Source organism: Lissotriton helveticus, chromosome 6, assembly GCF_964261635.1.
Source record: "Lissotriton helveticus chromosome 6, aLisHel1.1, whole genome shotgun sequence".
Classification (NCBI taxonomy): Eukaryota; Metazoa; Chordata; class Amphibia; order Caudata; family Salamandridae; genus Lissotriton; species Lissotriton helveticus.
The window spans coordinates 13,033,804-13,052,766 of NC_136067.1; the positions used below are offsets into that span (position 1 = coordinate 13,033,804).

At 47.1% G+C, this 18,963-nt stretch overlaps 2 protein-coding genes across 2 annotated transcripts in view; both read left to right on the plus strand.

Moving 5' to 3' along the window:
• Positions 1–1,072: 1,072 nt before the first annotated feature.
• The window catches only part of LOC144762138 (solute carrier family 22 member 7-like), a 628,845-nt gene continuing 610,954 nt past the window's right edge, over positions 1,073–18,963 (plus strand). Inside the window, exon 1 of the mRNA XM_078647284.1 lies at positions 1,073–1,166. Within this exon, the coding sequence (XP_078503410.1) occupies positions 1,163–1,166 (4 nt within the window). The 5' untranslated portion in view covers positions 1,073–1,162. The remainder of the gene's footprint in view (positions 1,167–18,963) is intronic.
• The window catches only part of LOC144762140 (solute carrier family 22 member 7-like), a 299,847-nt gene continuing 290,471 nt past the window's right edge, over positions 9,588–18,963 (plus strand). Inside the window, exon 1 of the mRNA XM_078647287.1 lies at positions 9,588–10,022. Coding sequence (XP_078503413.1) covers positions 9,597–10,022 — 426 coding nt within the window. The 5' untranslated portion in view covers positions 9,588–9,596. The remainder of the gene's footprint in view (positions 10,023–18,963) is intronic.

Consider the following 18,963-nt stretch of genomic DNA (forward strand, 5'->3'; position numbering starts at 1 on the left):
GGGCATATTATCAAGGGGGTTTATCCCCACTTTTTTGGCTTTAAAAGCCAAGAAAGCGGAGATAAAATTATCTCCCTATTACCTAGCTGTCGCTAACACCAGTTAGCGACAGCTAGTAGGAGATAGCGACCATCTTGGCCCCACAATGACATGCAAAGTGTGCGTGCCAAGATGTTAGCGACTGGAAACAGTCGCTAACATCGCTATCTCCTATTACCAACTTATGGAGATATTCGCGCTAAGCGCGATTGTCTCCAAAAGCTAACACCTGCCCTGAGCAGTTCTTAGCCATGTTATCCAATGGGAGGTGGATAACATGGCTAAGAGCATTAGCTCGGTAATGCCTGAATATCGCTGACTTTTCAGCGATATTCATGCATTGCGGCCGTTTTTTATCGCATTTGCGATAAACCTTGGTAATACCAAGGTTTATCTGCAATAAAAATCGCCGCAGCTCAGCGGTAAATTTTTGTCTCTAACCAAGCAATAGCGATAATTATCACTATTGCTTGGTAATATGCCCCTGAGTTTGGTGGGCAGGTAATGAGCAGCGGCAACAAAAGAAAAGGGCCGGAAGAGTGTGAAAGGATCAATGCCGTGTGGGAATGGAAGTTAAGAATGCTGCCTCATAAAGATAAGTTAATGTATTGAATAAATAAAAGCTGCGTGTGCTGATTTTAAAAAAGCTGCGCGTTTGATAGTGCATGGTTAACCTCATCACAATTCCTCTGCAATGCTGAACATTCCGATCGCGGGCGTGGTCATGATGGCTCCCGGCTGTTGTCAGCACACGCCCACCGTGACTCATGACGACCGGAAGCCGTCATGAGCATAGAAGAGGTTAAGACATCAAGCTACTTAAAACATGTAGAAGGGGAAGGAATGCTCCAAGCTACTTCTGTTTGAATGCTAATTAGTTTAATCAGCTGGTGGGAGAAGGATGAGCAAAGAGTGTGTCCGCCAAGTGTCGAGAGGGACTCCTGGGGGCATCCTGGTGCCAAGAACCATCCGCGCACGTAGTTTCTTTTATAGAAATATAGCATTGTTTGTCTTTGTTACTCAAAGGCAGACCCAAGAACGTCTGACCTTCAGAAGACTCCTCAAGACCTGGCTCCTCGAACAGTAGCAGCACTCCACCTCCCCTTAGCGCCTTGAGACCCTCATGGGTAAGTAGTGCGCTTTACAAATGCTCTGATTGATTGATTGAAAGGTGTGCACAAGAACCTTCTAAGCAGGAAAAACTGTAATTCGAACAAAAAAGGAATATGTAACATGTATATATTTGTTGTTTACGTTACAACATTCACTGTCTGTAGTGGAATGTAGAAATCCAATGCTGCAGATCTGCTCTTAATGTAAGAGGCTGGCTGTTATCAAAGTGCAAGAGGCAGAAAGCGCTCTTGTTGTGAAGGGTATGCATTCGAAGCTCCGTGCCTTGCGAACCACGCACTCAAAAGCGCAGATCACTGGCTGTGTTCATTACAATTGGCCAGAGTACAGATTAGGGGGAGTTGGAGGAGTAGAAAGCTAGGTCGTTCTCCTGGTACGTAGTTTCAAAAGAAAACCCAAGGTGTTGGGTTTAGAGACCTAGCTTAAAGACTGAAGGCTCTTGACTCATGTAGTCAATGAAAAAGCCTTGAAGAAAGAAAAAACTTTTTCTTTCTTGAGTCCCCTCACTCACCAGGGTTTCCCCACGGCGACATGCTTCATCATAGGGGCCATCCCAGTCCTCTACGAACTGGGGCGTGCTGCGACTTGCGGAGTTACGTAGGAGCACTTGTAGTTAGACTATGTGTAGTGCCAACACCTTGGGTTTTCTTTTGAAACTTTGAAATTACAATTGGCCTACAGCACAAAGTTGTGGGTGAGGAACGCATTCCATCACCCCTCAAAGAAAGAAAACGTATCCTAGCGCCATCTTTTGCACTTTTACAAAAAGTGTATACTGGAGACCAAGTGTTAGAAAACCACTTGGTGCACTACCAGACCATACAAGCGCTTTGGACAGTACACCTGCTCCATCTGTTTCCCTTTTTAGGTCTCACCAAGGCAACGCACATGTGCTGTCTTAGGAGGGCCTTTAGCCATTGGTCCTCACTTTTCAAGCACTCGCACTGGTGCTTGTGGCGGCATCCACCTTGGGGGAGCGAGCAGCGGCTTGACCATGTTAATTGCAAACATATGGCCGCTGCTCGCTCACGCAAGGTGGATGCTGCCATAAGCATGAGTGTGATTGCTTGAAAAGTGAAGACAGTGAACACTGCTTGTTTACGTCGTGATACCAAAATTTGATTTGTTCCAGCGCTCCGTCCATCATCCTCTTTGGTATCGCTTTGTTCGCCCAAAGTTGGCAGGGTATTCCCAGACGTGGGTCCCTTGCTCACTTTGCCACTGGATTCAAGCTAGCCTGGCTGATGATGGCTGATTAGCCAGAAAACGGTCCCAGGATGCTTCTTCCCGGTCTAGGGAAGACATGGCTTGTCAGTTCGGGCTGGACTGTTCCCATGAGGCACAGGGTCAGACTGATTAGCATATGGCCATGTCTGAACTGGGGTGGTGGAGTGAGTTAAAGAATGATGATGGATTAAACCCAGATCAGAATGACTCGGGTGAGTGTTTGATTTGTTACAGCGCTCTGTCCATCATCCCCTTTGGTATCGCTTTGTTGGAGCTAAGTTGGCAGGGTATGCCCAGATGTGGGTCCCTTGCTCACTTTGTCACTGGATTCAAGCTAGCCCGGCTGATGACCGCTGAATAGCCAGAAACTGGTCCCAGAATGCTTGTTTCCGGTCCAGGGAAGACATGGCTTGGCAGTTCGGGCTGGACTGTTCCCATGACGCACAGTGTCAGAGTGATTTGCATATGGCCATGTCTGAACTGGGGTGGTGGAGTGAGTTAACCGCTTCCGTGCGGCGCCGTAGCCGCGAACTGTGCTGGACATTCCAGAACAGGGCGCGGTCGTGACGGAACCATTTCGTCATCAGCACAGCTCAGCCGTAACTGATGACGGAACGGTTCCGTCACCACCATCGAAGGGGTTAAAGAATGATGATGGATTAAACCCAGATCAGTTGACTGGGGGTGAGTGTTTGATTTGTTCCAGCGCTCCGTCCATCGTCCCCTTTGGTATCGCTTTGTTTCCGTCGTGAAGCACTTCACCCTGTCACTGCCTCTCCTCCGTCGCTGTTTTTTCAGGTTTATTAAACCAGCGCGACAGCTGCACTTGCTAAGCCGAGTGGTGAACAATGGCAGCTTTGTGCTTTTCTTTTCTTCAGAACTTGTTTGTTTCTAATATTCAGCCTCTTCTTGCTCTCCCATGTGCCCCTTTCAAGACCCTCCTCTCCTTCCGCATTCTGCCAGCACCCTCCTACACAATAGTCATCCACCACATCCACCACCACCACCACCACATCCACCACTTGCACCAACACCACCAAGTCCACCACCAACACCATGTCCACCACCACCACCACGTCCACCACCAACACATCCACCACCATGTCCACCACCACGTCCACCACCATCACGTCCACCACCACCACATCCACCACCACCATATCCACCACCACCACGTCTACCACCACCATGTACACCACCGCCACGTACACCACCACCATGTCCACCACCACATCCACCACCACATCCACCACCACATCCACCACCACCAAATCCACCACCATGTCCATCATTACCACATCCATCACCACCATGTCCACCACCAAGTCCACCACCACCAAATCCACCACCACGTACACCACCACCATGTCCACCACCACCAAAACGTCCACCACCATATCCACAATCAGCACCACCTTGTCCACCACCACGTCCACTACCACAACATTCACCACCATGTCCACCACCAACACATACACCACCAACACATCCACCACCACCACGTCCACCACCATGTGCACCACCACATCCACCACCACATCCACCACCACCAAATCCACCACCATGTCCATCATTACCACATCCATCACCACCATGTCCACCACCAAGTCCACCACCACCAAATCCACCACCACGTACACCACCACCACGTACACCACCACCATGTCCACCACCACCAAAACGTCCACCACCATATCCACAATCAGCACCACCTTGTCCACCACCACGTCCACCACCACCACGTCCACTACCACAACATTCACCACCATGTCCACCACCAACACATACACCACCAACACATCCACCACCACCACGTCCACCACCATGTGCACCACCACATCCATCACGTCCATCACCACCACATCCACCACCACATCCACCACCATGTCTACCACCACCATGTCCCTCACCACCACCGACACATTCACCACCATCATCACATCCACCACCACCACCATGTCCACCACCACATCCACCTCCATGTCCACCACGATATCCACCACCACAACGTCCATCACATCACATCCACCACCACGTCCACCACCACCATATCCACCACATCCACCACCACCATGTCCACCACCACGTCCACCCCCACCACCACGTCAACCACCACGTCAACCACCATGTCCACCACCATCAGGGCCACACCACCACATCCATCACCATGTTCACCACGACATCCACCACCACCACATCCAACACCACCACATCCACCTCCACGTCCACCACCACCACCACATCCCCCACCATCACCACATCCAACACCACCATGTCAACCACCACCACATCCACCACATCCACCACGTCTACCACCACCATGTCCACCACCACCACATTCACCACCACCACTGACACACCCACCACCACCATCACGTCCACCACCACCACCATGTCCACCACCATATCCACCACCATGTTCACCACCACATCCACCACCACCACGTCCACCACCAACACATCCACCACCACGTCCACCACCACCACATCCACCACCACCACCACGTCCACCACCATATTCACCACCACCACCACAGCCACCACCACCACCATGTCCACCACCACGTCCACCACCATGTCTACTACTATGTCCACCACCACATCCACCACCAAATCCAGCACCACCCCGTCCACCACCACCATGTCCATCACCACCACCACCACCATGCCCACCATCAAGTCCACCACCACCATGTCCACCACCACCACAGACACCACCACATCCACCACCACCACCACATCCACCACCATCACCACCACGTCCACCACCACCACCACATCCACTACCACATCCACCACCATGTCCACCACCACCACCACATCCATCACCACATCCACCACCACCACATCCACCACCACCACCACCATGTCCACTACCACAACCACCATGTCCACCAACACATCCACCACCATGTCTACTACCACCACCACATCCACCACCACTTCCACCACCACCACATCCACCACCACCACAACAACCACCATGTCCACCAACATGTCCACCACCACATCCACCACGTCCATCACCACCACATCCACCACCATGTCCACCACCACCACGTCCACCACCACCACCACATTCACCACCACCACATCCACCACCACCACTACATCCACCACCGCATCCACCACCACCACCATGTCTACCACCATGTCCACCAACACATCTACCACCACCATGTCCACCACCATATCCACCACCACTTCCACCACCACCACATCCACCACCCACACATCCACCACTACCATGTCCATCACCACGTCCACTACCACCATGTCCACCCCTATATCAACCACCACGTCCACCACCACATCCGCCACCACCCCGTCCATCACCACCACATCCACCACCAAGTCCACCACCGCCACGTCCACCACATCCACCACCACCATATCCACCTCCACGTCCACTACCACCACCACCACATCCATTTGCACATTTGCAGTACTGAACCACACCCAGGGCCCCAGGATAATCATTCATACCCCCATGCTGGACTTGCGTACGCTGGCCCAGTCCACTCCTCTTATGTATTGAGTGGGGAACATGACAAAGCTACATGTCCAAGGTCTTACCCACTGCCTGCGGTGACATGGTTGCGTCCGCTGTACACAGCAGAATGTAATGTTGTAGGGCCCGAGGACCTCATGCATACATTATTGACACACGCACACACTCAGATAGTTTGTGGAACTGGCTACGGGCACGTGCGCCCGGCTCCTTTATTGGCAGGGCCAAATGTACAGTGACACCTGTGCTTGATGTGTATGAGTGTAAGCCAGCCTCATCAAGCTTTTGGTGCTGGTAACAACTTGAACAATGATCACTATTAAAGAGGAAACAGTACACACCAGCATAACAGAAACAACTGCGAAGCATCATGGTGATAGCCGGAGCAAGTACAGAAGTCACCCAATATGATAAGGGTCCATGAGTTGCAGTGCACTGAGGTTGGGGCACAAGAGCTGAGCGTGCTCATGTGAATAAATTGTCTAGGAATGTGTCTCTTCAGGATATTTCTGCTGCAGCTGCAGTGGGGTATGTTACACCTGCATCATCGTCCCAGAACTTTCACACTGCCTGAGGTGACATTGCTGCGTGAGCTGTCCACAGCACAAAACTCAATCACAGATCGGTCCATGAGTTGTGGTGCACTGAGTTAGTGGCACCTGAAGAGCTGAGCAGGGTATCAAGCAGAGGATGGTGTATGAGAGTCGGGTCTGCTTCCTATGGTCACCCCCACTTTTTGCTGTGATTCTCTGGTTTTCTGACTTTAGTGTGGTTGTGGCCCTGCTCATCAGCCCCACAGCCCAGCTGTTCTCTCTCTAAATTGATACCATTTACTTTAGGTGCATACCAGATTGGTTACTGGGTCACCCTTGTGAGTCCCTGTGTAGTGTACCATAGGTACCCAGGGCATAGGTGCACCCTAGGCCTACCAGGGGCTGCAGCATGTATTGTGCCACCCCTGGTTTGCCTTCCAAACTGACACCACAGGTCTGTTCACACATCCTGGGTAAGGTGGTGTAATCACCCCTTACTTAGATATAGCATACCTATATCTACCTTTATATATAGACACATATACACCTATAAGCCACTCTGTGGTAGGTCTCGACAATCCTGAAGGCATAGTGCTTGGTGTTATGTGAGAGGGTGCCCTAGCATGAGCTGAGCCCCTCTGCAGCTTTCGGAACCATCTCCTTATAGCTGTTCTATGATAGAGCCATACCATATACTCTTAAGTGCATTATAATCCTCGCGGTTAATGCTAACTTTGATTTGACTTCATCAAAACATGTTATGTAAGGTGTCAAACACTTTGGAATACTACCCCCCACCCTCCAGTCCTGGCGGCGGGGGTAGCATTCCACCCTTCTAGAGGGAGAAGACATGTAGTTACTGGTTTATGCCGGTGGAGTACGTCAAAGAGAAAGGAGTACTGCGGGCCTGTGTCGCGAAGGCTGTGATGGTCGAGGAGGCTTCCAAGGTCGTGGGCCTCAGGCTAGGAGCTTGCACCGGCATATGGTGGGCCCTCTTTGACACACACCGGTGTTGGCGGGTGAGCAGTGAGGTCTGGGGTTCAGCAGCCCGGGGTGCAACAGGCACACAGGAGTATAAGCAACACCGCTCACAGCGTCAGACTTGTGGCAGGGTGAGAGGCACCACCCTGGCAGACACGTTGGCCATTCCAGAAGAGAACCACGCCCCCAGCTATGTGCTTTATACTCACACTGGGACAATGGTAATATAGATTTAATGAAGGATATATTACCTAAATATTGAATTAATACCTTGAAGAGGTTTTGTTCTTGTTCTTCGGAATCATGCACACTGCCTGGGTAGTTGGCGGCGACTTGGTGAAGAGTCCCCGGTGGTCCACTATTGCCTGCACATTGATGGAATGCGTGTGCTTTCAGGTTGCGGTAACTGTGTGCAGTGTCGGCAGGGGGCACAACTAGGACATGTGTGCAGTCAATTGCCTCCAACATGTGTGGGAAGCCAGCTATGGCGTAGAAGCCTTGCTTGATCTTCAGCTGTTCCTGCACAGTGTGGGGGAAGTGAAGGTGTTGGGGTACCACGCTGATGATGGCATCCAGGACAGGTTTGAGGAACTTTGATAGGGCTGGCTGTGAGACTCCTCCGAGTCTGGCTGTTGTTGGTTGGAAGATACCAGAGGCCAACAGATGAAGCACAGCCAGCAGCTTTGTCTGTGGAGGGATGTTGGTTGTCCGCTGTGTTGATACCGTCAGCCTGTAGGCTATGATGTTCACAATGCGCAGGATGGTTGTCCTTTTGAGCCTGTAGTGTGCAATTATATCCTCTGGTGTTAGGTCTGTGAGGCTGGTGTGCTTTTGGAAGGTCTGCTGTCTTTTCTGCAGTGCCTTTGTGGTAGTCTGTGGGGGGCAGAGGTGGTCCGGGGGAGGGGTGATGGGCCTGATTGTGGGGTCGGTTGGTGTTGTTGCCCTCTTAGGGCTCCGAGCTGCATGATCAGTAGCTCCATGGCATCTGTTGTTCTTCTGGTGTGGCTCTGGACTGGACTCCCTTTTTCTGGTGCAAGTTGTTGTTACACCAGGTCAGAGCAGGTGTTAACTTCCTGCTGCTATCACACCTTATCGCATGTTTTGGGATCTTATCACAGATCTGGCTGGTCGTTGAGAATGTTGTGGAGGAGTGTTTTTGCGATTTTTGCACGGGAATGCCTGCTCTGCATATCATTAGCTTTATCATTCTGCATATCATTAGCTTTAGTTGCCAGGGCCATTGGTGGCGATGTTTTTTGCAGCTGCTATAGCCGGGAAACTGGTGATATCGGCTGTTAGCACCTGCTTGTGAATCCGACATGTAAATTTTTGCCTATTGTATTATTCCTGCTTTTATAATCTGTTGTAAAGTGCTCCGATACCCCCGGGTCTGGCTAGCGCCTTATAAAACTCCTTTAATAAATAAATATTAGACTTTATCGCCACTTTGGCTGCGATAATGTGCCGATAACTCAGTGATAAGTCCTTTGGAATATGCCGCTATCACTTTTAATAAATACCTTTCAATACCAGTGATATAATCAGGTGTACTAAAGTAAAACGCTTCAGCATGTTAAAGAAATACACTATTTTGAATTTTGAAGGAATGGTACTGCATTTTTGCGAGGTGTTTGTTGTATGATTACATGCTAAATAGTTAGAGAGCTCGGCTCACGCAGAGTGTCGTAGAGCTTGAGAAGACCCTAGCGTGGCTCTGGCGCGACTCTCCCTATTAATCCGCTGTCTCGCCCACCTCTATGGCCTTTCTATCTTACATTGCTACGAGGAGGAACTGGACTAGAGTAGACAACATAGTCCAGGCTATCTCACTGAGGCCCTACGCTGGCTGGCCTTACCTTTTCAAATGCTGAAGACTTATACCCCTAACTGTGTTTATTATCACTGCTATTGGCCCCAGCCCACCCCATTCTTTTTAGTTGGGTACACTTTGTTACTTGTTGGGAATTCTTGACACCACATCCTCCCACATTATTGATTGATCTACACCCAGGATCATCAGCCTCTGTTCTCTGTCTGTGACCTTTCACCTTTCGCTCCCATAGACACATTTCTTCCTTCTACCTTGTGTTCAACAATGGAAGTGTTGTTTGGAATGAAGTTCTCCCACTTTCACCTCTCCCTTCCTCTTCCTTGCAGTGAATGTGATCCTTGGGATGAAGTTCGAAGACCTCCTCCTCGAGGCCGGGGGCTTTGGAAGGTTCCAGGTCCTCATTTTGATCCTCATAGCCATTCCCCGGATCACCCTTCCCCTACACTTCTTTCTGGACAACTTCCTTACGGCTGTTCCACCTCACCGCTGTACCCTACAGGGACAGGATGCATTTGGGAACCTCACGGAGGAGGAGCTGCATCTCATCAGCATCCCCAGGGAGCCTGATGGGACCTTCAGCTCCTGCAAGATGTACAGAGAGCCTCAGTGGCACCTGCTGGAGAACTCCACCTGGAGAAGACCCAAGGACTACACAGGGGGACCACCCAACACCTCCACCTGGAGACCACCCAACTCCTCCTCCCTGCAGGGCTGCCAGCATGGTTGGACCCACGACCACTCCCAGTTCAAATCTACGATAGTCACCCAGGTAAGAGCTGACTGCATGCCAACTGTTGTGATATAACCAGGTTGGGAGGTGGGACGTAGAAAAAAGCCATTGATTACAAATTGTGATCAATCAATTCATTGTAATATACAAGTGAAAGTACAGCAACAACCTAAGGATGAATACAGAGTCACCAGGACCTCAGAGTGCAGAGAGATGATTGTGGGTTGCAGACCAGAAGCAAATGCTTTAATAAACTAACAACGAGCCACAAGTGTGACAGTGCATGATAGCCCGTCAAACGATGAATTCAGGCAAAGATTGAGACTGTACCCTAAAGACGTGTACCAATGCCCAAAGAGTGACACTGCCACAAGGAATGAAACTTACACCCAATGGGTGAGACTGTAAACCAAGGAGTACGTCCCAAACCCAGTGAGGAGTGAGACTGTAGTCCGAGCAGTGAAAGTCATACTGGTTGAGTTGCAGTGAGCGAACAAACTCACGCTTAAGAGTGAGACAGTGGTCCAACAGGTAAAATACACACCCAATGATTGAGACACACAGACTGCACTTCATGGAGTAAAACGCACACCAATGGAATGAAAGTAGCACAAACACAGTAAGCAAGACTGTGCACCAAGGAGTTAGACTCACATTTTGTAAGCAAGACTATAATTCAAAGTACTCACACCTGGAGAGCTAGGCTACTCCAAAGCGTGAGTAGAATGTCAAAGGAGTGAGGATTCGCTCCAATGAGATAAATTCAATCCAATGAGTGTAGACGTTTAGAAATACGGCTCAGTGGACAAGATTGTGCTCTGTGGAGTGAGACGATGTACAGGGATTGAGACACCACAATACTTGTGGTGACTGAGTCTGTGCTGCTCGCAGCTGTTGCTGCAGAGTGAGAAGTGTGTGGTTTCCAATCAATGTGCTGTTCACAAAGTTGAAAGAGAAGGATTATTGCTACAAGTTATGTTGATGGGATATGAGTTTACCTTAAATAAATGAAAAGACAAAAGGCGTTTGGCAAAACAGGAACAAGTTGGTTTAATCAAATGTTGAGGCCAGTAAAGCCTAGACAGAGAGCGTCTGCTCAGAGTCTCTTGTGTACAAAGTTTTGGCTGCTTTTATATACAGGTCATGAGGTACAATAAAGCAATTTTCTACATTCCAAAAAAGCATCTCAGTCATAAATCAACGAATGCAGGTATCTGATAAGGATAAAAATGGCACTCGACCTCGGGAAGAGCTAGTGTCAACAAGTGTGTATGTGTCCGGATGTCTGGAATGAAGAGTGTGTGATCGCTACGTGTGCTGTGCATCTGGTGTCTTGATTGGTTGAGTGTTTCTATCTGCATGTGGTATCTAGCTTTGTGGTATTTTGGGGAATGCAAGCCCTTGGCCTAACGGGTTTTATTAGGGCCAATTTCCTCAGACCTGTTTGTGGTGTAATTATCTACCTGTGGGATTGATCAGGGTTTCCCCAAGGGTGCGCGTTGGTCTTTAGGTTGAGATTGAACCTACATGTGTCCTGGCATTCGATAGGCGTGGGTCGTAGACCTTGCCTAACCCATATTTCTGACTTGGGGTTGATGGGGAGGTAACCTTGGGTGAATCCAACAGTGATGATGCAAGTTCATTAGAACTCCTAAAAATACTATTTCAGTCACTGGTACCATTTTAATCAACTTCCTTAACATTGTGCACGACGTTGTCATAGCGTACAATTCGATTGTCCTTGCTAGTATTGACACAGTTGAGTTTGCTTAGGCCATAACGTACACCAACATTGTTATTACTAGTAACAGTATCGTCATTTGAGCATGGATTATGACATACATTGATCTCGCCTGAGCTACTGGGTGGTTACAGGTACTGACATACATTAACATTGTATTGATGGGTACTGGCATAGTCGTGGGAAAGTGTGTGTGTGTGTGTGTGTGTGATGTCTGTTACTTTTTCCTTAGCTATGTGCATAATACCTAATTTGAGGATGGCTTTTTTACAGCAGGAAACCGCTACTTGTAGGAAACCACATTACAGAAGTACAGCAAGGGAGCTGGCATCAATGACATGAATAGTTCGGACACCCATAGGCGGATCCACAAAAAGATACTGTGCAACCAGTCCTGCTCCGGGGCACAAAGCTCCTAATTCATGTCAGCTTGTAGACAGTGCAGTTCTTGAATAGTATGGGCTAATGTGCCATTGTCCAGGTCATTTCCGGGAATAAAAGTACAACAAGAAGCACCAACATTGGCACACACCCCACCCTCCATAGCCGTCATTAAGTCCAATACGTACTGCTGTTGCATCACTGTGAGGCCATTGGCTCTCAATTCCTCCTTGAAAGAGTTTAGGCCAAGCTCAGTATTGTTGATCATCTTCTTTATCTCCCATATGGGTATTTGTAACCATTGGGCGTTCCGTTTGGGTGCATGGTGTGAGAGGACATTGACCCTCAGGCGTTTACTTACTCCTCGGTTAGCAGTCTACATTCTTCTGGAATGTCCTTGTACTGAGCCCAGACAAAATACTCAGCAGTTTGTCTCCTTTGAGCCTGATGCAAATGAGTTGTTTTCTTCTGTAACGGATGTTGAGACCACTCAGACAGATCTTCCACCGGGATAACAGGGGTGAGGGGAGTATATGGTCACAAGGGTGAAGAGGCCACGCCATCCGTGTACTAGCTGGGTGTAGGCAAGATCCCCACATTGCCAGTAGTAATCCATCAATGTGGAGGTGCCCGGTTGCAGGGCTAGTATGTGCATTAGCATGCTGCAATTTTCTTTGCTGCCTAACAGTATGTTTCCTTTGCCTTTGAAACATGAAGAGTACAACATACGTTTCTGTAAGATTAGGGGTTGCCCTTCCCCGCCAACCATTTGTACCTATTGATCTCGCTATTTAAGATTTCCTGACAAGCGGTGTCTATGCAGGCATCTGACCCCCTCCCATGGGACTCATCCTCTCCTCCGCATGATTGAGATGAGCGACCCCACACTGGAATTCCATGTCTTAGGTCCGTTTGCTGTTATAGAAGGTGGTCCCAAAGATGTTAAGGGCTGCCCTGGGACAGCAGATGGAGACAGGAGCGTACATGTTTGTGCATTTATGCGGTGGTCTTGCTACCTACAGGAATGTCTTTTCTGCAAAAACCTGGGGCCAAACAGTGTCCTCCCCTATGGTACCCTTTCTGCGAATAGTGGGAAACAAACTTCTCTCTTCTCCACCTTACAAACAAAGAGACCAGTAGTCGGAGGCCTGCCAAAGTATCTTTTATTTATTATAATTACTTGGGTGCATATATTCACAGCGCTAGGATGGCTCTGACAAGAGTGGACAACGTACAAAGATGCGCTAGGCTATTTATACACATTTAACGGGCTGAGGATTAGCAAAACATTTACAGATGAATCAGTCCCTAATTAGATAGTAAAGACATTGCTTGTTCTGTCCCAAACATTTAAACAAACAAGTGCAAACATTACAAGTGGATCACAGATAAGCCTCAGACAGGCAAAGGGCAGGTGTGTCAACACCAGGTGTGCAAAGATAACACAAAAACAAGTCTTGTTTGTGCTGACCGGAAAAAAACAGAAAGGCGACAAAGTTCACGATTCAATATGTCGGAAAAATACAAAATGGAAGAACTGATGTTCAAAATCATAAAGAGAAAAAAGTTTTTCACAATCGACCCCTAGAACATTAGTTCTGAACACTTCAGTATCATCGAACCCAAAACATCAATATGCACTTAGGTCTAGTGTTCACAATTTCTCGCTGGAGAATAATTTTTCAGCGATTTGCATTAACATCAAAACTTCCTCTTGTTGGACCTTTGCTGCATTTGACTGACATATAGATGTTAGAGAAGGACCGCAAGTGGTTGCTAGCATACTACAACATAATGGGAAGCATTGTATACACAGGAAACATCCTAACCCTATACTACCTATTACAATCTCTATCATCAATACTTTCCAGCCCAATTAGTGAAAAACAAGGCAATACGATCCCAAAGGCAGGAAATACCTTCACTAGCAAATGCATGTACCTGTTCAGCTATTTTATTCATGGTCTCAACAGTCTGATTTATGTTTTTGGAATTGTCGGTATAAAAATACAACAATCGGTATGCAAAACCCTACATACCCCTTCGCGTTCTGCTAGTAGCATATCAAGGACCATGCGGTTTTGTAAAACCATAGAACACATAGCAGTCATTTCCACTGTTATATTATACAAGGCCAACATTGTATCATTTATTGTGGCCTCTAATAACCGTCCCAATGGTCTAATTCAACAGGAATCCATAACTATCTCTAGTATAGGTAGTATTTCTAATCCAAAATCATAAGCCTGTTACCCAGCCGAATCTGTTTGATCTACTAAGAAAATATCCAAGCTGTTTCTTTTGTGACCACCAAAAGAAGTTGGTAATTGGGCAAATCCAAGGTCAGAGGAAATAGCCTGAATGTGAGGAAGAGCCTGGTGGCACCCATGGGTAAGCCTTGGAACCACATATAAAATAAATACCTTCACCTGGTGGGATAGCACAATGAATGTGCGAGACCCTAACCATTGAGAAATGTAAATTTCAGATACTATCACCTAAAGACAGGTAGCCATTAGATTGCAGACATATTTCCCAAGGTGATATGGTTACCTAGAGAAACAGTGGGAAGTAAATGGCTGGATCACTACACAGAACAGTAGTATTCATTCTAGTTAGGAATTCCATATTGATAAGACAAAGGGATTATTAAAAAGATTCCTATAAGGGGAATTCTTTCCCCTCATATTATAGGATGCGGAGACCTTAATGTTATCCCTAAAATCATGCATGAAATCTATTCCGTTTGCAATGTACCACTACATTACTGTCGGAAAAGCATAACACAGAAGTCATTATAAGCTAATGAAAGATACAGATATGGCATACCTGTTGCAGTATGTGCTGGAAGTTTCATACATACCCAATATTTTTGTGAGATATTCATTTGTTGGTAATAGGTGTAAGTCATTTGAGCAATCGCATTCTTTTGACATTCAGAAAAATTATGTTGATGTGCTAACTGATGAAGAGTAGGTGTAGAAGTGGTCTTAGCCATTCACATGTACTGGGTACTAAACATCAACGTACCAGGTCAAGACAAATATCACAACACAGATAATCAACACAATAAAAACAACTACCAATTCCCTTTTCCTCTTCAATCTTTCATCTACAGTAGTTTCTAAAGTGCTTTCTTTCTCTAGATCAACATTGTGACTGGTCGGCCAAAGGGATGCATCTCCAAGCGAACCATAGTCTACTGTGTCCCTATTTTATTAACTTCACTAAACAAGTTAGTCTCTTAAAGATGGCACTCTTGAATGCCTGGCAGTTGGTGCTTGTTCCGTCCTAAGCACCTTCCTATCTAATCCTTCAGTAATTTCGCACTTATATTGTAGCGTAGTGCGGTAGGTGCATTGTCTGTTGTTCCAGGAATCGACACTCCTGGGACTGAAACCATCTCCTTCCGAAAAATTGTTCCTGCAAGAGTGGGGGTGCCTATTTAACACGAGAGAGATTAACCCAATTATTATGTCACTTGCACTGTACTGCAGTCTGGGTTGTCAACAAAACTCAGAAGGGGCCTTTCCACCGGGGTTGCAAACTGTTTCAAGAAGTTCCCTGTGAGCATCCAGTCCCCAGGTTTGATGCCATGCACTTGTCGTTCAATGGGTGGGGACCAGCTGTCTCTGATCTGTTGGCGAATTTCAGATAGCCTGTTCTCTACAATAATCCAGCAATACAGCATATGGCATATCACACAATTTTGAGGGCTATACAAACTCATGGACATTGGCCGGCCTACCCATCACTAATTCATAGGACGATAATTTATTCTTTATTGTTGTAGTCGTTCTCATGCAGAACAAGGCTAAGGGCAAGGCATCCACCCAACTCAGTTCACTGGATGGACATATTTTTGACAACTTGTTCTTCAGTGTTCTGTTACACCTCTCAATCAATATTGCAGCTGTAGGATGATAAACTGAATAGAATTTCTGCCTTATACCTGAACCTTTACACACCAAATCCATTATTTTATTTGAAAAATGTACTCCATTGTCACTCCACATGCTCTGGGGCATGCAAAATCTTGGGAGATAATCCTTCAACAATTACTTTTCCATACTCAAAGCTGTATTATCTTTTAAAGGAAATGCTACGAGCTGATTGCCAAAACTTCATATCACAACCAGCCCATAATGCTTCACATTGCGTGGAGACATTTTGATAAAATCCATCTGCAAGCATTCAAAGGGCTACTCCGGCATGTGAACATTTCCTATTGGCACTGCAATTCCTTTTCCCACAGTATGTCTAGCACAAATGATACAATTTTTACAATTTACGTATTGTCTTTCCATATTCTTGAAATTGTGTTTACTATACCATTGGCTCCTATATGCGCGGGTCCATGTACCATTTGGACCACAGGCAAAACAAACTGTCTGGTAGAATCCATCTATTGCCATTTGGACGTTCCATCCATGCCTCATAGCATTTGTCAAAAACATATCCTTTTTCCTGCCAGTTTTTCTTTTCTTCCTCGTCTGCCAAAAGTTGTACTTCCTTTACTCCTGAATAAGGGTCCTACACCTCTCCTCCATCATCAGTCCTCACTACCACATTCATCAGTGACTGTGTTGCCAAAGCTGTAATTTGTGCTATCTCACTTGCAAAAGCATTTCTTTGCCCCACCTCATCTGTTACTTTTTTGTGCACACTTCATTTAATGAGAGCTCATCTTAGGGGTCGATTCCGATCCTGGAAAAAAAACGTCCGTACGATTCGTATCCGGAGCCCTCAACGTACGAATCGTAAACATGCCGTACGACCCGACGAGTACGATCTGGACCGGGGTATGAGGACGCGATTCGTACGGTCCACGTCAGGTAAGGCCGATTCGTATGGAAAAGCACACAATCACATATACACCGTATGGTCCGTTCACCTCATGATCGCAGGGGTACGGTGCGTACCCCTGCGATCATGGGGTGTACGCACCGTGCCCCGCAATCATGGGGTATACGCACTGTACCCTATGTTCGCTGGGTGCACGGTACGTACACCCTGCGATCGCGGGGTACGGTGCGTACACCCCATGATCGCAGGGGTACGCACCGTACCCCTGCAATCATGGGGTGTACGCACCTTACCCGGGGGGGGGGGGCGTTCCGTACCTGTTTCGAGGCGAACTCTGCTTCTCCGGACATTTTCGGCTCCCGTAAAAAAAGCATCGTACGGTGCGTACCCGACACGAATCGTACTTGCTGGGTCGGAAAAATCAGCCGCGAACCATACGGATGTCGCGTACTGCGGGTTCCGAGGGAGATTCATACAGGGGTTTGATTCGTACGGTGTCTGTACGATTCGTACGGAGTCCAGCTCCTGGTATGAATCGTACTTCATCGTACGTACGGAGGACGTTGCAGGGTACGATTTGTATGGGAAAAACGCTCCGTACGGCTATTCGGAGTGGTTTTTCCCGAATCGGAATCGACCCCTTAATCTTTTCAGGAGAGTGATAGCATTCAAAAGCCTAGAAATGAGATGTCCATGCTGTATCTTAGCTCCACTAAAGGTAATAGATCCTCTCTCGGCCCATAGGCGGCCAAAATGATGGGCCACGCCAAATACGTACTGGTTATTGGTGTATATTTTTACCTTTAACCCTTCAGGCTGTTCACATGCTCTAGTGAAGGCTATCAACTCTGCAGCCTGTGCTGGTGTCTGTTCGCTTCTACATGTCTCAACTACAGTATAATTCGTGGTAACCGCATAGGCAGCTGACATAGACCCATCCAGTTTCTTTAGTCAAGAGCCATCTACAAAGTACCATCAACAATTGGCAATGGTACATCTACCAGGTCAACTTGACCCTTTGTCTGAGTTTCAGTAACAATCACAGAGTCATACTGTACTTCATCCTGTTCCAAAGAAAAGGCATCAGAGAGGCTGGGTTTATTGTGTTACATTGTTCCAGAGTGACATTTGGGGCCAAAAGTGTAAGTTCATATTGCGTCAATCTGGCATTAGTTAAATGTTGTGTTTTTGTTTTATTCAATATTATGTCAACTTAATGAGGTACACATACTGTAACCTAATGCCACAAAATAATTGAATCTGCCTGCTTTAATGCAGCTGTTGTCGCAGCAATATTCCGAGGCAGTTCGGCAGGCCTCTTGCTACCGGATCCAATGTTGAGAAACAATAGGCACATGGTTTATTCTTCTCTCCTAGTTTTTGTGTTAGTACAGCTAAAGCACAGCCATCTTTTTCATGTAAAAATAAAGCAAAGCATTTAGTATAATCAGGGGTACCTAAAGCAGGTGCATTACAAAGAGCTTCTTTCAGGGTGATAAAGCTATGTTGATGTTCAGCATTCCATGGAACTGGGTCAGATATGTCTTTATGTGTCAAAGACAGTAAAGGCTTTGCTATCAAGGAAACATTGTGTATCCATTGTCAACAGAATTAGACCATGGTTAAAAAGGCACGTATATTGTTTTGTGTGGTTGTTGAGGTATGTTTTCAATTACCTTAATGCAATCCAGTGACAGTGTTCTCCCCCCTTTTGACAGGAGGTGACCTAAGTAGGTGACCTCCGGTTGACAATATAGCAATTTTGATAGAGAAACCTTTTGTGTGTGTGAAGCCAAAAAAGACAATACTAGCGATCCTCTTCACGTTCCTCTGTTATTAATAGATTGTCTACATTCTGTAATAATGTTGTTCCTTATGGCAGTATACAATTATCTAGCTGTTTCTTAAGTGCTTGGCTATAAATGCTTTGGCTTTCTGTATACACTTGTGGTGCATGAAAAAAAAACCAATATTTTCCTTGAAAACTGAATCCAAACAAATATTGGCTATCTTTATGAACGGGATTGATGAAAATCGCGTTTTTGAGATCTA